Here is an 18,479-nt window from a genome sequence, read left to right as displayed (position 1 = left end):
TTGTCCTGTGTGTAGATCATATAGTTGTGATTAAAGGTGTGGGTGGGCCGCACAAATTTTTCAGTTTCAAATTGGGCCGCGGCATTCTTAAGTTTGGGAATGGCTGATCTACAACATAAAAGAGCAGCATAGAACAGTAATGTCAGATTCGAAAGAATGAAATACTGTGACAAAACGATATACTGTACATATTAAGGTATATGTTGCATATTCATCATTTAAGGTCTCAGAGTTAAAGCCCAAATGTATACATACTTTGGGTCGCAATGGTTATCAAAAAGTCTGATTCAGATTTTGAATAAATTGACAAACTTTGAGAAAGATACAATTTAATGTTTTTGTGGGAATTATGAATTTATTAACTTAAACTTCAACCACTTTAATAACTGATATTATTTACAATGATAGACACATTTTAAATTACTTGTTTTGTGTGTAATTATTAACTCACATTCCTGAAATGCTAAATCAATGCAAAATACTGAATAATTAACTTTTCATATTTGTCAATGTCGTACAAGCTTTATCATAATAATCTATTTTAAAATCCTGAATGACCTGTCTAATGGATGTTGTACTGATTAAAAACTAAACCACAACACAGGAAAATATGTTGCCTAATAACGTATGATAAAGCGAAAGAGACAACATTGCTGCTGTATCACACACACAAATCTATTGGTTCTTCCTGATGTGGAGGCTTCAGGCAGCACAATATAAGTTTTATTATCTGACGTCATCAAATGTGCAATAGAACACAGAGATGAAGTCTGGGCTTCTGCAACATTAACAGATACAACTCCTTTACAGTCACATTTTCTGCAACAGCAAAGTTTAGATTAACTTCTAATAGCAGCCACAGTCTCAACAAAAGCTATCTATACATAAGCCAATATTCATATATAATGTAAATAGTCAATTAGAACATGTAAACTCATTCAAACCTTCTGAGGAATTATGCTAATGTATAATAATGACCATTTTTTTGTTTTTACAAACACGAGAAGTTGCTGAATGTACCTGCAAATTTGCATACCAATGTACATTTACTTAAGTACATTTTTCATGTACTTTTCACTTTTACTCCACTACATATATTATCAAATATCTGTACTTCCAACTCCACTCCATTTTTATACAATAACACTTTACATGTTCACATAGTTTTTTAGTAACCAAGTAATCAATAACGAGATCTGGATCAATCAGAGCGGGCAGGTAACATTAGACCCCGCCTCCTGCAACAGCAGTGTCACTGGTGAAGAAGAAACTCCTGAAATGGAGTTGTAAGAGGCCGTGTCCATCATTCAGCCATTAGTTAATATGACATTGTGTTTTCAGTGGCATCATTTGCAGCATTCTTTACTTATATTACAGTCTGTTTTTTAAATGATATACAGTAGGAACAGTTAATGTGAGTGTCGAGTGATCACATTAGGGAATCACATTAGGGAATAGGCTTCACTTGGCAAGTACTTTTACTTTTAAATATTTTAAAAGCAAGTACTTACTTACTTTTACTCAAGTAGAAAAGTTTAAGTGCTACTTTTACATTTTTGTCTATTTATTTGTACTTTTACTTAAATAAAAGGTTTGAGTACTTTCTCCACCACTGCTGCAAAGTCGCAGCAATATAACATCATTTCATGTTCCTATAATAATAATAATATCTCCCCGTAGCAAGTACAAAATAAGATTGAAGGTTATTATGGCTATGCTTAGGCACTCACACTCACATGGCTAAGGTTTTTTAAGAGACCATGCTATGGTTTGATTCAGAAAAAGTCAAAAGCAATTAGAAGCATAAGACAAGACGTGTTTATTAATATTTAAGTGTAGCTCTAATCTTTCACCAACACTAACCAAAGTGCTTTTGTTGCAAACCACACACTCAGGGTTTGAGCCTGACACTTGAAACCTAACAGAACTAGTTAGTAATATATAAACATCATTTCTAGAAAACAGGTGTTGCAGGCAGGAGATGTCTGTCTAAAATAAAGGTATAGCCATGTTGTCAATATACTTTTTAACTAAAGTTTAACATGTTGCAGTGAGTTAAGCTGAAAGTTGTAGGAAATGTTTGTCACATTATGGAACAAAAAGATTTAGAATACAATGTAATAACAGTAAATAAAAGGTACAAACTTGTACATTCAGCCATGCATTTATACACGTTATACAGAAAGTACACATTATAAACTGTCATACATTCTTTCTGAGCTCAGTGATCAAAAAGAAGCGCTTCTTAACCTTGTCTGGTATTTCTTGTGGATTAGAGGCAGTCCGCCCTGCCCTATAATACTTCAAGTAATATTTCAAGTAACACAAGCTCAGAGTCCATATTTTACACTATAAATAACTTATCTCCAGTGAGGTGCTCTGTTCCAAGTTTTCCTCTGGCAGAAATTTGATGTTTCCATTTTTGGCTCCATTGAGAAGCGATGGAGCAGCAAGTGTGGACCCGTTGACTGGATCTTTCCCTTTTGTGTCACCAGCTTTGTCCTTCTTGTCCGGGGACGGCAGCTCTGTCGCTCCTGGAGTCGTCTCTGAGAGCAGTGGCCTCGAGCTCTGTGGCTGGAAGCTGCTGTTTCCATTCTGGCCGATTCTGTAGATCTCAGTCATTTCAGAGACGTCTTCCTCATCGTCCTCCTCTTCGTCCCCGATTGCCCGTCTCAGGCTCTCCCTGGGCATGAGTGCCCTCCTCCCTTCCTCCTGCTGCTGCTGGCGCTCCATGGGCTCGTGGTTCTCCACCTTCCTTGTGGAGCGGCAGAGCGCCTTTCGGAAACCCCTCTTGAAGTTGTCTGACAAGAAGCCGTACACGATGGGGTTGGCACAGCTGTTAGCATAACTGAGCAATACGACAAAATAGTAAAGGCCCTGGTAGTCTGAGGGAAGGGACACTAGCAGGTTGATGATGTTGAGGACGTAGAAAGGCAACCAGCAGAAGACAAACACTGCAACAACAATCACAACCATGCGTGTCACTTTCCGCTCCGACTTTCTGCGCTTGACGGAGGTGGCGTGGACTTTTTTACCCGAGCTGCGTATCTTGAAAACAATGAGCAGGTAACAGATGCAGATGATAAGAAGAGGACAGAAGAATCCAACAGTGGAGGTATAGATGATGAAAGCCGCGCTCCAGATGTTAGTCGGTTGAGGCCAGGAGATGTTACAGGTGCCTCCTGCCTTCTGGATGTTGGCAAAGATGACCACAGGCAGAACAACGAGAAAGGACAACGCCCACACAGTGCCATTCACCAATTTCGCCACTCGAGGTCGCCGCCACTTTGAAGACACAATGGGGTGAACTACAGCAAGGTAGCGGTCGATGCTCATTACGGTCAGGCAGAAGATGCTGGTGAACTGGTTGATGGAGTCGACGGTCATGACCAGGCGGCACATGAAGAAGCCAAAGGGCCACGACTGCATGGTGTTCTGAACGGCCAGGAAAGGCAGGCTGAGCATGAAGAGCTCGTCAGCTATGGCTAAGTTCAGGATGTAGATGTTGGTGACAGATTCTATCTTTGAGTAATGCAGCACTATGTGAATCACTATAGTGTTTCCACCCAGGCCAATGATGCACACAATGATGTATATGACTGGGATGAGGACCCCTGCCACACTGGGACCTGAGGAGACATCTGGGTCGGTGATGTTGGTACAGTTGGAGGAGTTGAAGTTGTACAGTGTCTGGTTCAGATCGCTGTCATTGAACATGAGCAAAAGCAGGGGGAGTCCAGGCGAGGGGCCGGCGAAGCTGTCGTTCCCCCACATCCCATCCGTCATCTCTAGCCCGAGAAGCGAGGCGTCACCCATGAATGTGCTCTTCCTCTTGCTCCGTCCTTCTGCCGTCTTAGCTCCCACCCATCTGTTCTGTTGGAAGAGAAAAAAAAAACATTTTTCTACATTTATTTTAATCTCAGAGGAGAAAGAAATCAATGGAGATGAGAAATACAGAGAACTGCGTGTTTGCACATTTCAGCTTTGAAATCCATCAGCAGACATGCTGACAGTTTACTGGTCTAACATTTAAATTGTTATTGTCACATTTTAAAAAGTTGCTCCACAGATTTTGCTCATTTGATCTTATTCAAGAAAGATTCTGGTCCTTTCCAGCAGCCAGTTACAAATTACAGTCAAATGTCACAATATCACAAGAAATTGACTTTTAAACACGTAGATTTTCTAAATATTATTTGTTTCCCTTAATACACATAAATCACGGGAGAATAAAAACTACCACTGTTAAAAAAAGTGGTCAAATCATAAATATATTTAAAAGAATAACAATTTTTCCTCTGACACCTGCTTTGTAAAACACGTAGCACATAGTTTATCAGAGCATCACAACTCTGTTTTATTTTTTACTATTGTACCACACACACACACACACACACACACACACACACACACACACACACACACACACACACACACACACACACACACACACACACACACACACACACACACACACACACACACACACACACACACACATTTCTTGACATAATGCATTTCCTAGACGCTTAACTAAATGCCCAACCCTTACCATAACCTAAACCTAACTAAAACCAAGTTTAAACTTTCCGCCTTTTGGAGATGTTAGAAAGTAAGGAATGGCCAAACTGTTGTGCCTTTGTAAGATCTAACCATCAAACGGTTCCTCACATAGATAGAAGTACAAGTACACAAACAGTATCTAAAAATCTGTTGAATGCACTAATTGTAAGTCGCTTTGTATAAAAGCGTCCGCTAAATGACATTTAATAATGTAATGTAATAAAAACACTACATTAAATGAAAATTCACCACTTTGCCAATGTAGCGGTGGATGAAATGATTGAGTCCACAAAACACTTTGGGAGTTTCAGGGGTAAGCAGCGTTGCAGCCAAATCCAAAACAATTGAAGTAACTGGTCACCACTTCTTCAAACGTAAAAAAACAATATAAGTTGCCTCCATACTGTCATCCAAGTGTCCGTAAGACCCGACATTTAAATTCGACTCAAAACGGCGTCATTTACACCATGTTTTTAGCCTAAATGTCCTCTGATATCATCCTCCTAGTTACTGCTGTAGCTCTCGCGAGAACATGTGAGTATCGCCATAGCAGCAGTTACTGCTGCAGTACTGCTGCACTTGGATGACACCACACGCGCAGTATGGATGCATTTATGTTTTTTTTTTACGTTTGATGTGGTTCCCAGTTACTTCAATTGTATTGAATTTGGCTGCAACACTGTTTACCCCTGAAACTCCCAAAGTGTTTTGTGGACTCAAACCCTTCAGCCACCCCTCCATCAGCATAGTGGTGAGTAGATAATGAGTGAAATTTCATTTTTTGGTGAACTATTCCCTAACATTTGAAGATTTCCTCTTTAGTGGTGGTTGTATATACTTCTTTATGCTGTATAATATATCTGTCAATAAATCCTTCATGAAGGTTATATTGTTGTTCAGTTAAAGTTTCTTTTTACATATATTATTTTAAATATAGACTTTCAGCTGTCAATATGTATTTTATTTTATTGAGAGTGCAACAACAACAAAGTAAAGCAGTCTGCCTGTCCCCTCCAAATAACTCCAAAAGACACTAGAAAAAGGGTTTTGATCAATCAAATAAACTGTTTCTATTTTTTCTAAATGAGTTCATGATTTATTCTTGTACATTTAAAATGTGGCACTGGTGGCAAAGTAGTGGCATTAATGTTCTAATACTACTCATGAGGGTAATGATATTTGAATGAGAAGAAACGTGCAGTTTATCTATTTGTAATCAACATTTTGTTTTAATGAAAAGGAAATAATCTATAAAGTCAGACTTGTATTGAGAGTCATGAGAACCCATAGCCCCCTTAAAACAGTGTAATGTGAATAATGTAAGGTGACAACAGGTTTACAATGAAAAAAACACATGATGTGGCAAAGATAACACTGAGAGGTCGAGGGACAAAAAGGACAACACAGGATAGAGATAGGATGGAGGTGGACATGAGATGATGAGTCAGACAGGAAACAGTTAAAGCTGGTGTGAGGATGGATGTTTGCACATACAATGATTTGACCACAGCAGCTGATACGGCAGACAAATTAAACAGTGTGTGTTCCCACACATGGGCGACACTGATGCCCAGCAGCACTTTGGTTAACATGAACCAGGAACACACAGGGACAAGCCGTGACTGTGGGGGCAAGACTGTGTTTGCGGTTGGAGACGCACGTTTAGTAAACATCTGCACTGACCGTAACAGCTGGTACACTTACTCACACATTCACCGTCACGTTTCTTTTGATGTAATGAATCCCTTTTTGTTCAGTTTTAATAATCATGCTGGCGCGGTGGTGACAGGGTTGGCATTGACCACTTTGATCCAGAGTGAAATATCTCTACTGGAATTGTTTTGAGTCGCTTAGACTTTTCCAAATGGTAAAATGTCAAATGTAAAGAAATATACTATATAGGCCCAATGAATCAATTGGAACATTATTGGTCCAGTGTTGATACTGTATATACTGTATGTACAGTATATACTGTATGTACAGAATATACTCTTTATATACATGTACAAAAAGATGATGGTGAATTTATAGTTAGTTGTGGGTTATGTTGATCTTAAACATAATAATATTAAAAGTCTTTCTTCCTGCTAGTTAGCTTATACTTTAGCTTAGCAGAGAGTGTTGGAACAGGGGTAAGCTAAACTACATTTGAAGGCAACAGAAGTTGCCAACTAGCATCTCCAAAGCTCACTGCTTATGTTATTTATCATTTGTGTCAAAAAGTGTAAATGTAAAATTTGGTATAATTTTTATTTAGGGGTGTTTTGTGGGGCTATTTCATAGTTAAGCTGAGTTCCCTGTAGTGGCCCTGTTGTAAAAAAATGGATGAGAAAAAAAAAAGAAGAAAAACAGAACAACAAAATTCAAAAGGTAACAGAAACGTTGAGTTGTCTTTTCTGTCTAGTAAAATGTAGTTTTGGTTGTTCCTATTGGTTTATTTCCCATAATTCCAAGAACGGTTTCCTTTGCATTTTTGACACAGATGGTGTCACTCCCATGAACATTTCCAGTAGCACACATGAAAAAAATCGAAAAATATTCATTCAAATATTCAATATTCATTTCACTCTTACTTAACAACACAGCATTACTATTCAGTATTAAATCTTGTATTAAAAATATGATGAACACTATTTCAAAAGAGTCATGTCAGAAAAATACTGACCATTGCCTCCTTTCAAATGGGAATTGACAAAATGACTGATGCTGCTGTGAGAAAATCCGCTGTGGGAACAGCACAGATGTGCCCTGATCAAGCTCACTGATAGAGCTCATCAAACAAATTGAATGAAAGGTTATTGTCAGCTGAATGGTGACAGCTGCACAGTCTATCGAAAAATAAAACATTCAGTCTCTCTGCCCTCCTGAGTTCAATTTAAAAGACACATGAGGGAGAAAAAATGACCTGAAACAGCAAAACAAGAACAAACAACAAATAAAGTGTGTTCTTTTTTTCTTATTAAGAGGAGACCTGAGTAATTTCTATGATTTCAGCCCATTGTCACATTCATCATTTTTCAATATCTTACTTACTTCATGATCACGGACAATTTGCGTAGCATTTGCCAATTACCAGCACGAAGGGAAACAAAGAGAGAAAAGTCGGGAATCAAACAGAACTAAATAAACAACAGGAAGGCTTTTGCAAAGAAAGGTTTTTCTAATCTCCTCAAGTCACAGTGTGGCTAAGAGGAGCAAAAGAAACTCTCCTCTCCTCGTCCTTGGTGAAGAAATACAAAACAATTATAATAAAACGATAAAATAACATCACCAGCAGCTCCAGTTGAGCATGAGGGTGCTGCTTCACGAAATACTCATTAGTAACCAGGATTTGAACCCTATAAAACATCTTCCTGGTACATTGAACCAATATTGTCCTTTAATTAAATATCAGTTATTGACCGGATGACAGAGACGTTTCTCTCTTTTTTTCCCCCATCATCACAGCTACAATCTATGTAACTAACATGTAATAATGTTTGTGAGCTTCCTTTGCATTTATTCATAGTTAAAATACAATTTTCTTCTCCATCTCCATCATTAGGTGCCTCAGATTAACTATTTGACTATCATCATCCATGTTATGAAGATAAATCTGTTTAATATCACTGAACTGTTGCGGTTTCAAACTGTCTGAAAAGAAAATGTCAGTCTGCCATTATAAGAGAATGTATTTAATCCATCTATTTCAAAAACAAAAACAGCAGAAAGATTTTATTGTTGTCAGGGAAAGAACAAAAGATAGTAGTGCCTCCAACCAGTTAGAACTAGAATTACTGCCCTGCGGTTGGTGGCCTTCACCAACCAGTGCAGTTTCAGTCTACATTTGCAGTCTACACTTTTTCCAGACTCATATGAGGTCATCATGACCTTTGACAACTGATATCTAACCAATTAATCTTTAAATCCAAGTGACAACTGAAACATTTTAGGAAAAAAAATCCCCAAAGAGATCTCATGTTCAAGAGGTACTTGAACATGTACTGTGTGGCCACTGGCACCTTGACCTGTGACCACCCTAATGCATTCATCTTTGGCCCTGTCTCTAATGGGACAACACTACCCCTTCACAACTACACGCAAAACAAAAGGGTAGGACCAAGTGGTCGGGGTAAGGGGTGAATAATAAAAAGTCCTGTTCCTGAGAGATTGTGTTCACAAGGCAAAGAATGTATCTTGTGAGCTCACACCAACCTTGACCTTTGAGCACCAAAATCCAATCAGTTCATCCATAAGTCAAACTGAACATTTTTACCAAATTTGAAGACATTCCCTCAAGGTGTTGAGGGAATGTCTTGAGATATCATGTTCACAAAAATGGGAAGGACGGATGGATGGATGGACAACCCGAAAACATAATGTCTCTGGCGAGGAGACATAAAAACCGATAGAACCTCTAGTAGAAGGCAGCTAGGCAGCCTCCTGATCAGGAGCCAGAGGCCTGAACTTGAGCAGCAATCTTTCAACTGTGATGCCTCAGAGAAATCTATTTAGTCGCTGTAATATCTGAATTGTATTTGTCACGTTTCATTCAGCCTCATTAATCACCCCAGGACCTTGAAGCCCTTTCAAACTTCCCTCTATTCAGTTTGTAAATTGAGGTTGTGATCTGCTGCCGGTGTCACATGCGAGACATCCTGGCAACCAAATGTCTTTTGAAGTTACATGTTATTGATCAGTAGGTCTGGGCTGTACCAAGAATGTGTAGGACTGGCACATGAACTTTAAAACATTAAAACTACCGTTTATTCTCTCACACAAGATACATTCGAGTGGAATTAAAATGTTCAGACTTTCCTCTATTTGTTTCTGTCTTTTGTGAAATATTGGACCTTTTTTGGGGCCTCAAACTGTAAATTTAAATATCTTAAAAGTTCTATGTTGGAAATAGGTAAAAAATACCTATAGGTAAGAAATAGCTAACTGTATCAACTGCATAAAAAGCATTGTATTAGTTGGTATTTGAGTATTGACAGTTTGTGTAAATTGTAAACAATGCCGGGCCAAGCACAGAACCTTGTGGTGCGCACTTGGTTGTTAATAGGATGCTTTAAGCTTAACATTATTTACAGACTGTGATATCTGTAAGCTTATCACAGGCTTAAGCCTGTTCTCAAAATTATCATGGACAAAATATTGTAAGAGTAGTGGCCACTTTGGTCTTTCAAACAATCTTGGACTAATCAAACAAACTATGTGCAGCTTCTTTACCAGAAGTTCTGCCATACAGAAGAACAAAGCTGCAGCTATCAGAGCTGCTGAATGTGAAAGCTGCCTTATCTGTAACATGAGGGCGTATTGGTCAACTCTGATTCCTTGGAAGTGACCTACACACAAATTACAACTGCTGTGAGTGGGAAAAACATGTTTTCACATTGAGCTCCGAGTTAGGGAAAGATGGTGGTTTTGGTTAACTGCACATAAGTCACTTTTTTCTGTAATAAACCAAACCATGATATTTCCAGAACCTTAATCAAGTGCTGAGTGTTTGAAGATAACCATAAAAAGATGTAATGCTGGAGTCACTATAAGTTGCAAAATCTAATATTTTGACAGAAAACAAATATGATGTTGCGTTCATTATCAATGCATAAGTAACTTCTCAAATACATACATTAATCTCAAGGCCCAACAGTCCTCTTACATTCTTACACTCACTCATAGATATCAGTCCAGTAAATATGTCAGATATTTTAAAATCCGGATCCATGAATTATTCTCTCGGGAATTGATGAAACCATCAAAAAACATCCCAACTCACAGTGTTAAAGGAAGTGATATAAAATTCCTGGATCTGTCCCTTTGTTTGGATCCACACCAAAATTGAATGGGTTCTTCCCTGATACATAACACATTCTTCTACCAAGTTTCGTGCAAATATATTCAGTTGTTTTTGTGTAATCTTGCTTAAAGGTAAGCAACAAATCTACATTATGTTGAAAACAAACATAATTTGATCGCAATTAAATTTGTATATTTGGTGTTGCAGTTTAGTTGTAATTTGTAATAATCTAACTTCCTAAATTCCCTCATCCTGACACAGATCAGCAAATGCATAGAGAGCACAGGTTTGATGTGAGGCCTGAGTACAATATAAATTCTCGAATGTGAGGATATACACATTGGAAATTATTTATTTAGTTAAAAAAGCATTGAAGCAAGCAACAAACCTCACAATGCAGTCAGTATTAAGCAGATTATAGAGATTATTCCATGAAATGCAGTACTCGTTCCAGCTCTTAAAGTGAACATTGAGTTGTCTGGATCAAAACGTAACTGTTCGGATTCCCTGTCACCGCACTAATAAAATGATTTTTACCATAAACCACAAATTGTGCATAAAAAGCATCTGAGTGGAAAATGCCTGAAATTCAAGAAAAAAACAGGCCTATGTTTTAAACGTCCACTGACGCCTCATTGATTAGACAAAAACATCAGATCTGTGTGGAGACAGTAAATATCCTCAAATTAATACATGACAACAAAAGTCATAGTTTCCCCAACATAAATCCAGATGAATGTTAACTTTGTTCCATCATTTTTTATTGAGTAAATAAACCTTGGTTATGAAAAAAAATTAAGAATAAAGAAAAATTGGATTTTCAAAGGTGACTGAAAATGTCTATGATATTCACAAAGCCTGTTATTCTGAACTGAGTCTCGCAGTAAGAACATGGGTCAGGGTCATGGTTAAGGACATCAGCGCGAGTTGTTTGAATAGTATATTTGCTTTGCATTCTTTTGTGTTTTCTCCTCTTGGAAGCTGAGAGTCAATGTTCAGGAGCCGAACAGTCGGTCCTGGGATGACAAGCTATGTGGGACATATTGAATGAACGTTAGTCTTGAAATTAGAATAGTGTATTTAGAACATCAGTGTTTTTACATTAGACTACAATTGGGTCACAGTCATGAAAAATCCTCCTCATTGGCTGTGTCCTTCATGTCAGTGCAGATCAAACATTATGAGTCAGCAGTACAAGTACAGTTTCAATCCGTGTCAAAGGGGAATCGATCGGGAGGTAACTATAGTAACAATCCATAATGTTTAATGGACATTTAAACAGAGCTTTTAAATTCTGTACGACCACTCAAAGCCCTTTACAGGTCAAAATCATTTAAAGAGCCCATTCACACACCAGCAACACAGGCATAAAATAGATAAATGATAATGATAAGATTGTTTTCCTGTGCGGTTCCATGCAGGTGCAGGTAAAGTACTACACTCTGCGGTGTCCTAGAAAATACTGCGAATTTATAGAAGAAAAAAACCCTTTACTTCCACTTTGTCTGTTACTTTCTTGGACTAGGACACCTCGCTGAGCAGTACAAAGATCTGTGGATGGATTTGTTAAGTGTGTGTGGGAGGCCGTTACCTGGTTCTGCTGCCTCGAGTGAACACTTGTCATTGTCTTTACAGCATTTCGAGTTTTTGATTATTTGGTATTGTGCAGCTTTCAGGCCACTAAGGTGCACAGGAAGTAAAACAAACTGTACGCCTCGGAAAAAACAAGTCAGTCTTTTGTTGGAGCAGCTGATAACAGCACAGGAAACAATGAGTTTGTTGAGAATTCTGATTGGATGTGAAAGTGAAAATAGATTCTACAGGATAGAATGCCACAGCAGTAATGACAATTTACTTTCACCTGCAACCTGAATGTTTATGAATTCATTTATCCAGTGTTTGATGTCCAACTGTCCCTTTTTAAATGATTTTTTTCACTGCCTATCCAGACCACTACATTCACACAAATGTAGAAAAATATTGATGAAACCTATAATAGTTTTATTAAAGCCACCAAGGAGGTTATATTTCTGCAGTCTGTTTGGTTTTTTTGTTTGTTTGTTTAGCTGCTTTCAGACATGCACATGGCGGTGTCTATCATTTCTGACACACAGCGCAAAACAAAACAAAACAAAAAGCACACAAAGATCTCAGGATGAAAAAGGGAGCCATACACATTAAAGATGCCGGCGAAGATGTCAAGCTGGTAAGACAACGATATTCGAGAGCTTTTAATGATAAGGTAAACAAAAAGATATGATTTCCACACCAGTTCTTATGCATCATGTTCTGCCTCCTGCGTGTTCTACCCAGGCTCCACCCCTCGCCTGAATGTTGAATTTTTACAATCTCTTACTGCATACTTCATGTGTGAAAGATAAACTCCAGAAAATGTCTGGATCCAATTTTGACTGAAATAGCCAAACAAAACTTTATCACTTTGTCTAACATTGTGAGAAATGTTTTTCCAGGGAATGATTTATGGATCTTTATGAAAAACAACAGACACATGTGGTTGAGTGGTGCAGCTTGATTGGGACTGTTGGGTCTTGACGCAGGTATGAACTCTACTGAGTGCCGTTCTAGTATTTGAAGGGTTCAGTGATGGAAATGGCACAACCATAAATGCGTATAGAGATTCGCCATTTCATTTCACTCTTCATTAACTTCTCATGTGCACCGCTTCAAAGAAAGTCGTGTTTCTGACCATTGACTTTCTCATTCTTTTATTTTTTCCAAACATCAGCTGTGACAAAAACACAAATGTTCCCTGACTGGTGCCAATTTTATTTTGTCATTTTAATGGATATTAAACAACATACTGTTGGTATATTCATGTGCATGACAGCACATCAGCTGTTGGTGGAACCACTATCACTATCACAATTTGCTTGTTTCAGTGTGACACTGACGTATTCATAATAAACAGAACACAAACCTCGACTACATCTTGTCCAGAGGAAGACAACATTTGAGTTCACGTCTCATGAGCAGACAGGAGTGAGGACGTCGATTTGAGAAGTGTGAAGATTCCTTCAGTACTGTGTTGAATGTTTTGGACGCTTGAATATTTTCTATATAGCAGTTGTCTATTCTGTCCTTGCAAATGGAGTGAAAGGCGGCCGTGAGAAGATGAATTGTGTTGTTTTCCTTGAGCTTTGCAGCCATGGAAACTCAAATCACAAAATCACAAAATGGGCTGGAGAAACTTATGTTGTAAAAACACGTCAAGATTCTTTGAAGCAGTTTCCTGCTGAGAACTTTGAAAAGCTGTTCTCATGTGTACTGAGCCGAGCTGGGGAGGTTTGACAGGCAGAGGATGGTCACGGCAGCAGATGGTTTGACTGAACTATGAATGAAAAGAAGCTGTTGATGACCTCATTTTTTTTGCGCTGTAATGATTCATTGTTACTATAACAACATACAGAGATTATATATGTAAAGCTCTGTATGTACTAATGTACTAATCATAAAATCATCTTTACTGTAATCTCCAGAGGTTTTCATTTACTGAAAGATTTACTGGATCTTTAGTGAGCACGGTGCTTTACTGTCATGTCAAAAAATGACTTGGCAACAGTTTTTATAATTGTATATAAGTACAAAATTATGAGGGCTGCAACTATTTTCATCAGCCAATTATTTTTTAATATAAAAAATAATAATCGGTTTACGAGGATATAAAACAAAAAAAGCTGCAAATCCTCACTCATTCTATATTGGAGAATTTGTGGACATTTTGCGTTCAAGATAAACAAACTACGATGTCACTAAATAGAGCATATAGCTCTGCCAAGGCCCAACAGTCCCCATGAATTCATCAAATTGCACACACTCAAAAATATCAGTCTCCTAAACACTTTTTTCCACCACATCCTTCCACCAAGTTTTGTAGACATCTTTTCACTGTTTTTTTGTGTAACCTTGCTAAAACAAACAAACAAACAAACATGAAAAACAAGCACTTAACAAATGGACAGAGGTGAAAACGCAACGTCTTTAGTGGAGGACATGATTTGGTTATCAGTATCAATTCATTAAGTGATGAATCCTGTAGTTTTATGGAGAATTTCTTGTCAAAATATAAAAATAAACATGAAATTACATTTAAAAAGTCGTACCAACAGTGTTTGTTCCGGATGTGTGTGGACACGCTGGCTGAGGATCACAGATGTCACAGAATCTGTTTCAGTAATTATTCAGAATGAATCAGCGGGTCCTTGAATAAATCTGTGGCTCGTGGCTCGACGTATTGATCGACGAATATTAAACAGTGACTCCCTTTAATTTTTTTAACCAGCTCTCCTCTAAACTCAGCAGGAGGCCTGTCGTTCTGAGGGCGCTGGTGCTTTCATGAGGGTTAAGAGGAGCGAAGGAGGCATCTCCTCGGGGCTCGGTGAGTCAGAGCTGCTTATTAAACCCAGTGATTTTCAGAAACAGCCTGGCATCAAAATTCTGCCTTTAGTTTTGAAGCTTTGCTGACCTGCCTTTTCCAGGTCCTTCATATGAGATAAATAGGAATCTCAAGGGAAGAAGAAAGAAAAAAACCATCAGAACCAAGAGGGAAATATCCCTTTTCCATTTTTATTTTTTTATTTTTCCAGCATCAATTTCAAGAGTCATGGACCTTGATAGGTATGTGTAAATTTCATAATGTTGATATCATGTCTTCATAAGTGCCTGAGTCGCTTTCGCCTTAAAGTCCTGAAAGCAATCTTTCATAATGCAACAAGTCTAAACTGAAATCCATCAGATGCAAAAGCTGCAGCACAAGGTTAGAAATGATCAGAGATTAGATGCATGATGTTATAAATCCACTACCTGTCAACTTTTATATTGTGCCTTTTACACGCTTCTTAAGAATTTCCAGAAACTGCAGGAGAATCTCCATATCTTCTTTCTTTTTCATTCATGGTGTGCATGTTTGCCACATGTAAAGAACACACAGAAGGTCTAACACAGAATTGTTGGCAAAATGACACTTAAAGGACCCACCATTGCTGTCACAGCTGTATATCACATGGTACCTACGCCCAATGCATATCGTGCATTGGGCGTAGGTACAATGGTGCTTTATCGTGTTTTTTGACTCTAAATGGGACCTTAATTTACTAAATTTACATTAGGCTGTATTGTAGAAGACTTGAAACTAGATATTGAGATTGTGTGTGTGTGTGTGTGGACGTTTGTGTGTTGATGGGCTAAAATTCAAGATGACATATTGAGTCATATTGGAATCTCTTCTTTTCATATCATAATTTTTTCTTAAATTTTGACTCATTAACAGCAGGATAAAGACGCAGCCTCTGTGGTTTCACATTAAGAAGACATGATGTTGTTTTGTTCCTCTGAAATGAACAGAACAAATCATGTCAGCTGGTAATCACACGCACAATATCACTAACACAGTGGGGAACTTTTCTGTTCCTGCGGAGAGAAAAATGTATTTTCTTTTCTGGATAAAATCCTCAGAAAAATAATTGATCCTCGTGTCACTGAAATAATTGACAAAAGCCTCATCCTCCAAGTAAAACACAAATATTGAAACTTATTCAGACGAGCCATAATAAAAAATATTTTGGGTTCAGTAACATATTTCAATCTATTAAAATGTTGCTTTTAACAAAATAAAACTCAGATTGTGACGCAGCGTCACAAGGACGAGCAGAGAGGGAGGATGGGAGCAGGATTCAGATTAAAAAAACAAGCCCATTATTTAATCAATAGAACATTTTATCGGCAACCGTTTTGTGATGTGATTGTTTTCAGGTTCTCAAAATAAAAAGTGACATTTGAAGATGTCGCATTGTTTATTTAAAGCGTAAAATATTGTTTTAGGTATGTTTCACAATGACTTAATTTATCGAGAAAATCACTAACAATAAAGAAAAAACAACTATATGCGCACGTACTTAGGAAAGTGGATTAAAAGAGATGAGATTGTCACAACTTGTAAAGTGCTGCAAAAATGTAAAGACATATACAGTATGTATAAATTAAACATGTATTCTATTACATGTACCATGTCGACCCACTTTGTGTTTCCCACAAATAACAATGAAATAAATAAGAAAGATACTTAAACCTTGCCTGCTCAGTGGAAATCATCTACATCCCTTTAACTCAAAATGATTTAACGTCTCACACCGTCAGATTACATTACTGCAGTTTCATCATGATGTTTGACAGCGAGGTGAATTTTACTGATAAAGAAAATACTCTCTCTCTCTCTTTAAAAAGCACATGTTCCTTTATATGTAGGCTTCACTGAAACAATATAAAAACCTGGATCTATACTTCTTGTAACATGTGAGGAAAACAAAAACTTTAGATTTAAACTACCTAATGGCAATTAATGTCCGTTCATTAGAGGGTTTATTAAGAGGTTAATAGGCTTTGGGACTAATGTATGAGTTGTAGGAAATTATTATAATATTTGTTAATAAATATTTTATGAATAAAAATTTGTTCTATGAGACGCAAAATGAACACAGAGACAATTAAAAAAAAAAAAAAAACATCAAAGAGAAGGAACATAACCAACAGATAATATAAGACAAAGAAAACAACACAACCACAAAGATGCAGAATGAGTCAACGGGTGCAAAATTCTAAACGACACAAAAAGAGACAACACAATGTAGAATGAGTCAAACTGATGCAAAAGGTGCTGATGAAGAGGGATCTTCTGCTCAGATATTTGATGAAGATGGCTGTATTATTCTATTATTCACCGTATTCACAACGGTGAATAATAGAATAAACTCGTTGAGCCTCAGTTGTCCTCACTTGAATAAAAGAGTTTATTACAACATGGATTTGTATACAGAGAGGATTCTTGGTCTAACGCACATGCTGACGGTCAAACCAAAAAGCTTGACGTAAAATAGACGCATTTCAGTATTGGACCCAACGGGAGGGAACAGAAAGCAGTCTGCGTCACTATAAGACTCTCAAGGTTCACAACACCTGAGCCAGGGTGTTAACTCCAATTCACAAAACATCTAATCCAAAGCATTCAGACCTCTCGGGCCAACCATGTGGAGCATAATTCAGCTCAGGCTTAATATAAGTGAGACACAATTTGAAAGGTATTAGAGTGAGAATAAAGACTCAAAACGACTGACAAGAGAGTGAGATGCAAAATAATAACTGACGCAAAAAATGACTTAAAAGTGACACAAACACATAGAAACACAAACACGATTAAAAGCCTCAACAAAGAGAAGCAAAGGGATGAGCAGCAGATAAAAATGAACACACGGAGACACACGATGACTACAAGGAGTCACAACACAACCACAGAGATGTAGAAAGAGACAAAGACGCAGAAGTGATCCAGTGTGTGACAATGAAACATCACTGACTTATGGCAGGCTGCTGCTGCTGCTGCTGCTGCTTCACACTCATTCAGACTCAAACTATCAATCATCTAGAATCAATAATAAAACCACACCAACGTTCTGTTATAACTTACCCGACGGTGCAGAGACTTTTTACCCAGAGCCCCTTCTTCGCCTCTGGTTTCAGGATTTTACAGGTGAGCTGCTCACTCTCCGTCTCTTCTCTCCCTGTCAGGACCAGGACGTGCTTCTCTTCTTCATCCTCCGCGGTGACACGCTCCTCTCCTGCCCGCTCCTCAGCGGCTGTTCGTCGGGGACTTCTGCTCCGTGTGTTCCTAAGAACCGACAGTCACCAGCTCTGCAGCAGCAGCTCGTCACAGGCTCTGCTGTAACTAGGTAACAGCTCCGTGTGCTGCACACAGGGAGGAGGTGTTAAAGTCCTACACACACAAACACACACACACACACACACACACTAACACGCATACGCGCGCGCACGCACGCACGCACGCACACACACACACACGCACGCACTTAGGTGATACATGTCCTTCATTAGTTTTACTTCAGGGAAATGTTCATTATTACAACAGCAAAGGGCATTGTAAGAATATAAATAGAAGTAAAAGTAGAATTCACACAATGTGCACCCTCATAGAAATATCAGTTCTTTAAACATACCCGATTTTTTTTAATTTTAGATCCTTAAAATTATTCCATTGGGAAATCAGTAAAAATGTCAACAAAAAAAAAATCACTGTAATTGTATTTCACTGATTTGGATTTTACAC

The 18,479-nt window shown here is 38.1% G+C and overlaps 1 protein-coding gene across 1 annotated transcript; it reads right to left on the bottom strand.

The window, feature by feature from the left end:
- Window positions 1-1,565: 1,565 nt before the first annotated feature.
- sstr3 (somatostatin receptor 3) lies at window positions 1,566-18,056 on the bottom strand. Its single transcript, XM_034592791.1, has 2 exons — window positions 17,823-18,056; window positions 1,566-3,873 (listed from the first exon to the last, which is right to left on the bottom strand). Exon 2 carries the CDS (start codon window positions 3,814-3,816, stop codon window positions 2,350-2,352), a length of 1,467 nt encoding a protein of 488 aa, XP_034448682.1. The 5' UTR covers window positions 3,817-3,873; window positions 17,823-18,056; the 3' UTR covers window positions 1,566-2,349.
- Between the last annotated feature and the right edge of the window lie 423 nt (window positions 18,057-18,479).

Source organism: Hippoglossus hippoglossus, chromosome 8, assembly GCF_009819705.1.
Source record: "Hippoglossus hippoglossus isolate fHipHip1 chromosome 8, fHipHip1.pri, whole genome shotgun sequence".
Lineage (NCBI taxonomy): Eukaryota > Metazoa > Chordata > Actinopteri > Pleuronectiformes > Pleuronectidae > Hippoglossus > Hippoglossus hippoglossus.
This window is presented reverse-complemented; position numbering and strand designations above follow the sequence as displayed.

What these genes read in the sequence shown, in the direction of transcription:
- sstr3 (XM_034592791.1), bottom strand. Translation starts at nt 3,816, where the DNA reads ATGGGTGACGCCTCGCTTCTCGGGCTAGAGATGACGGATGGGATGTGG.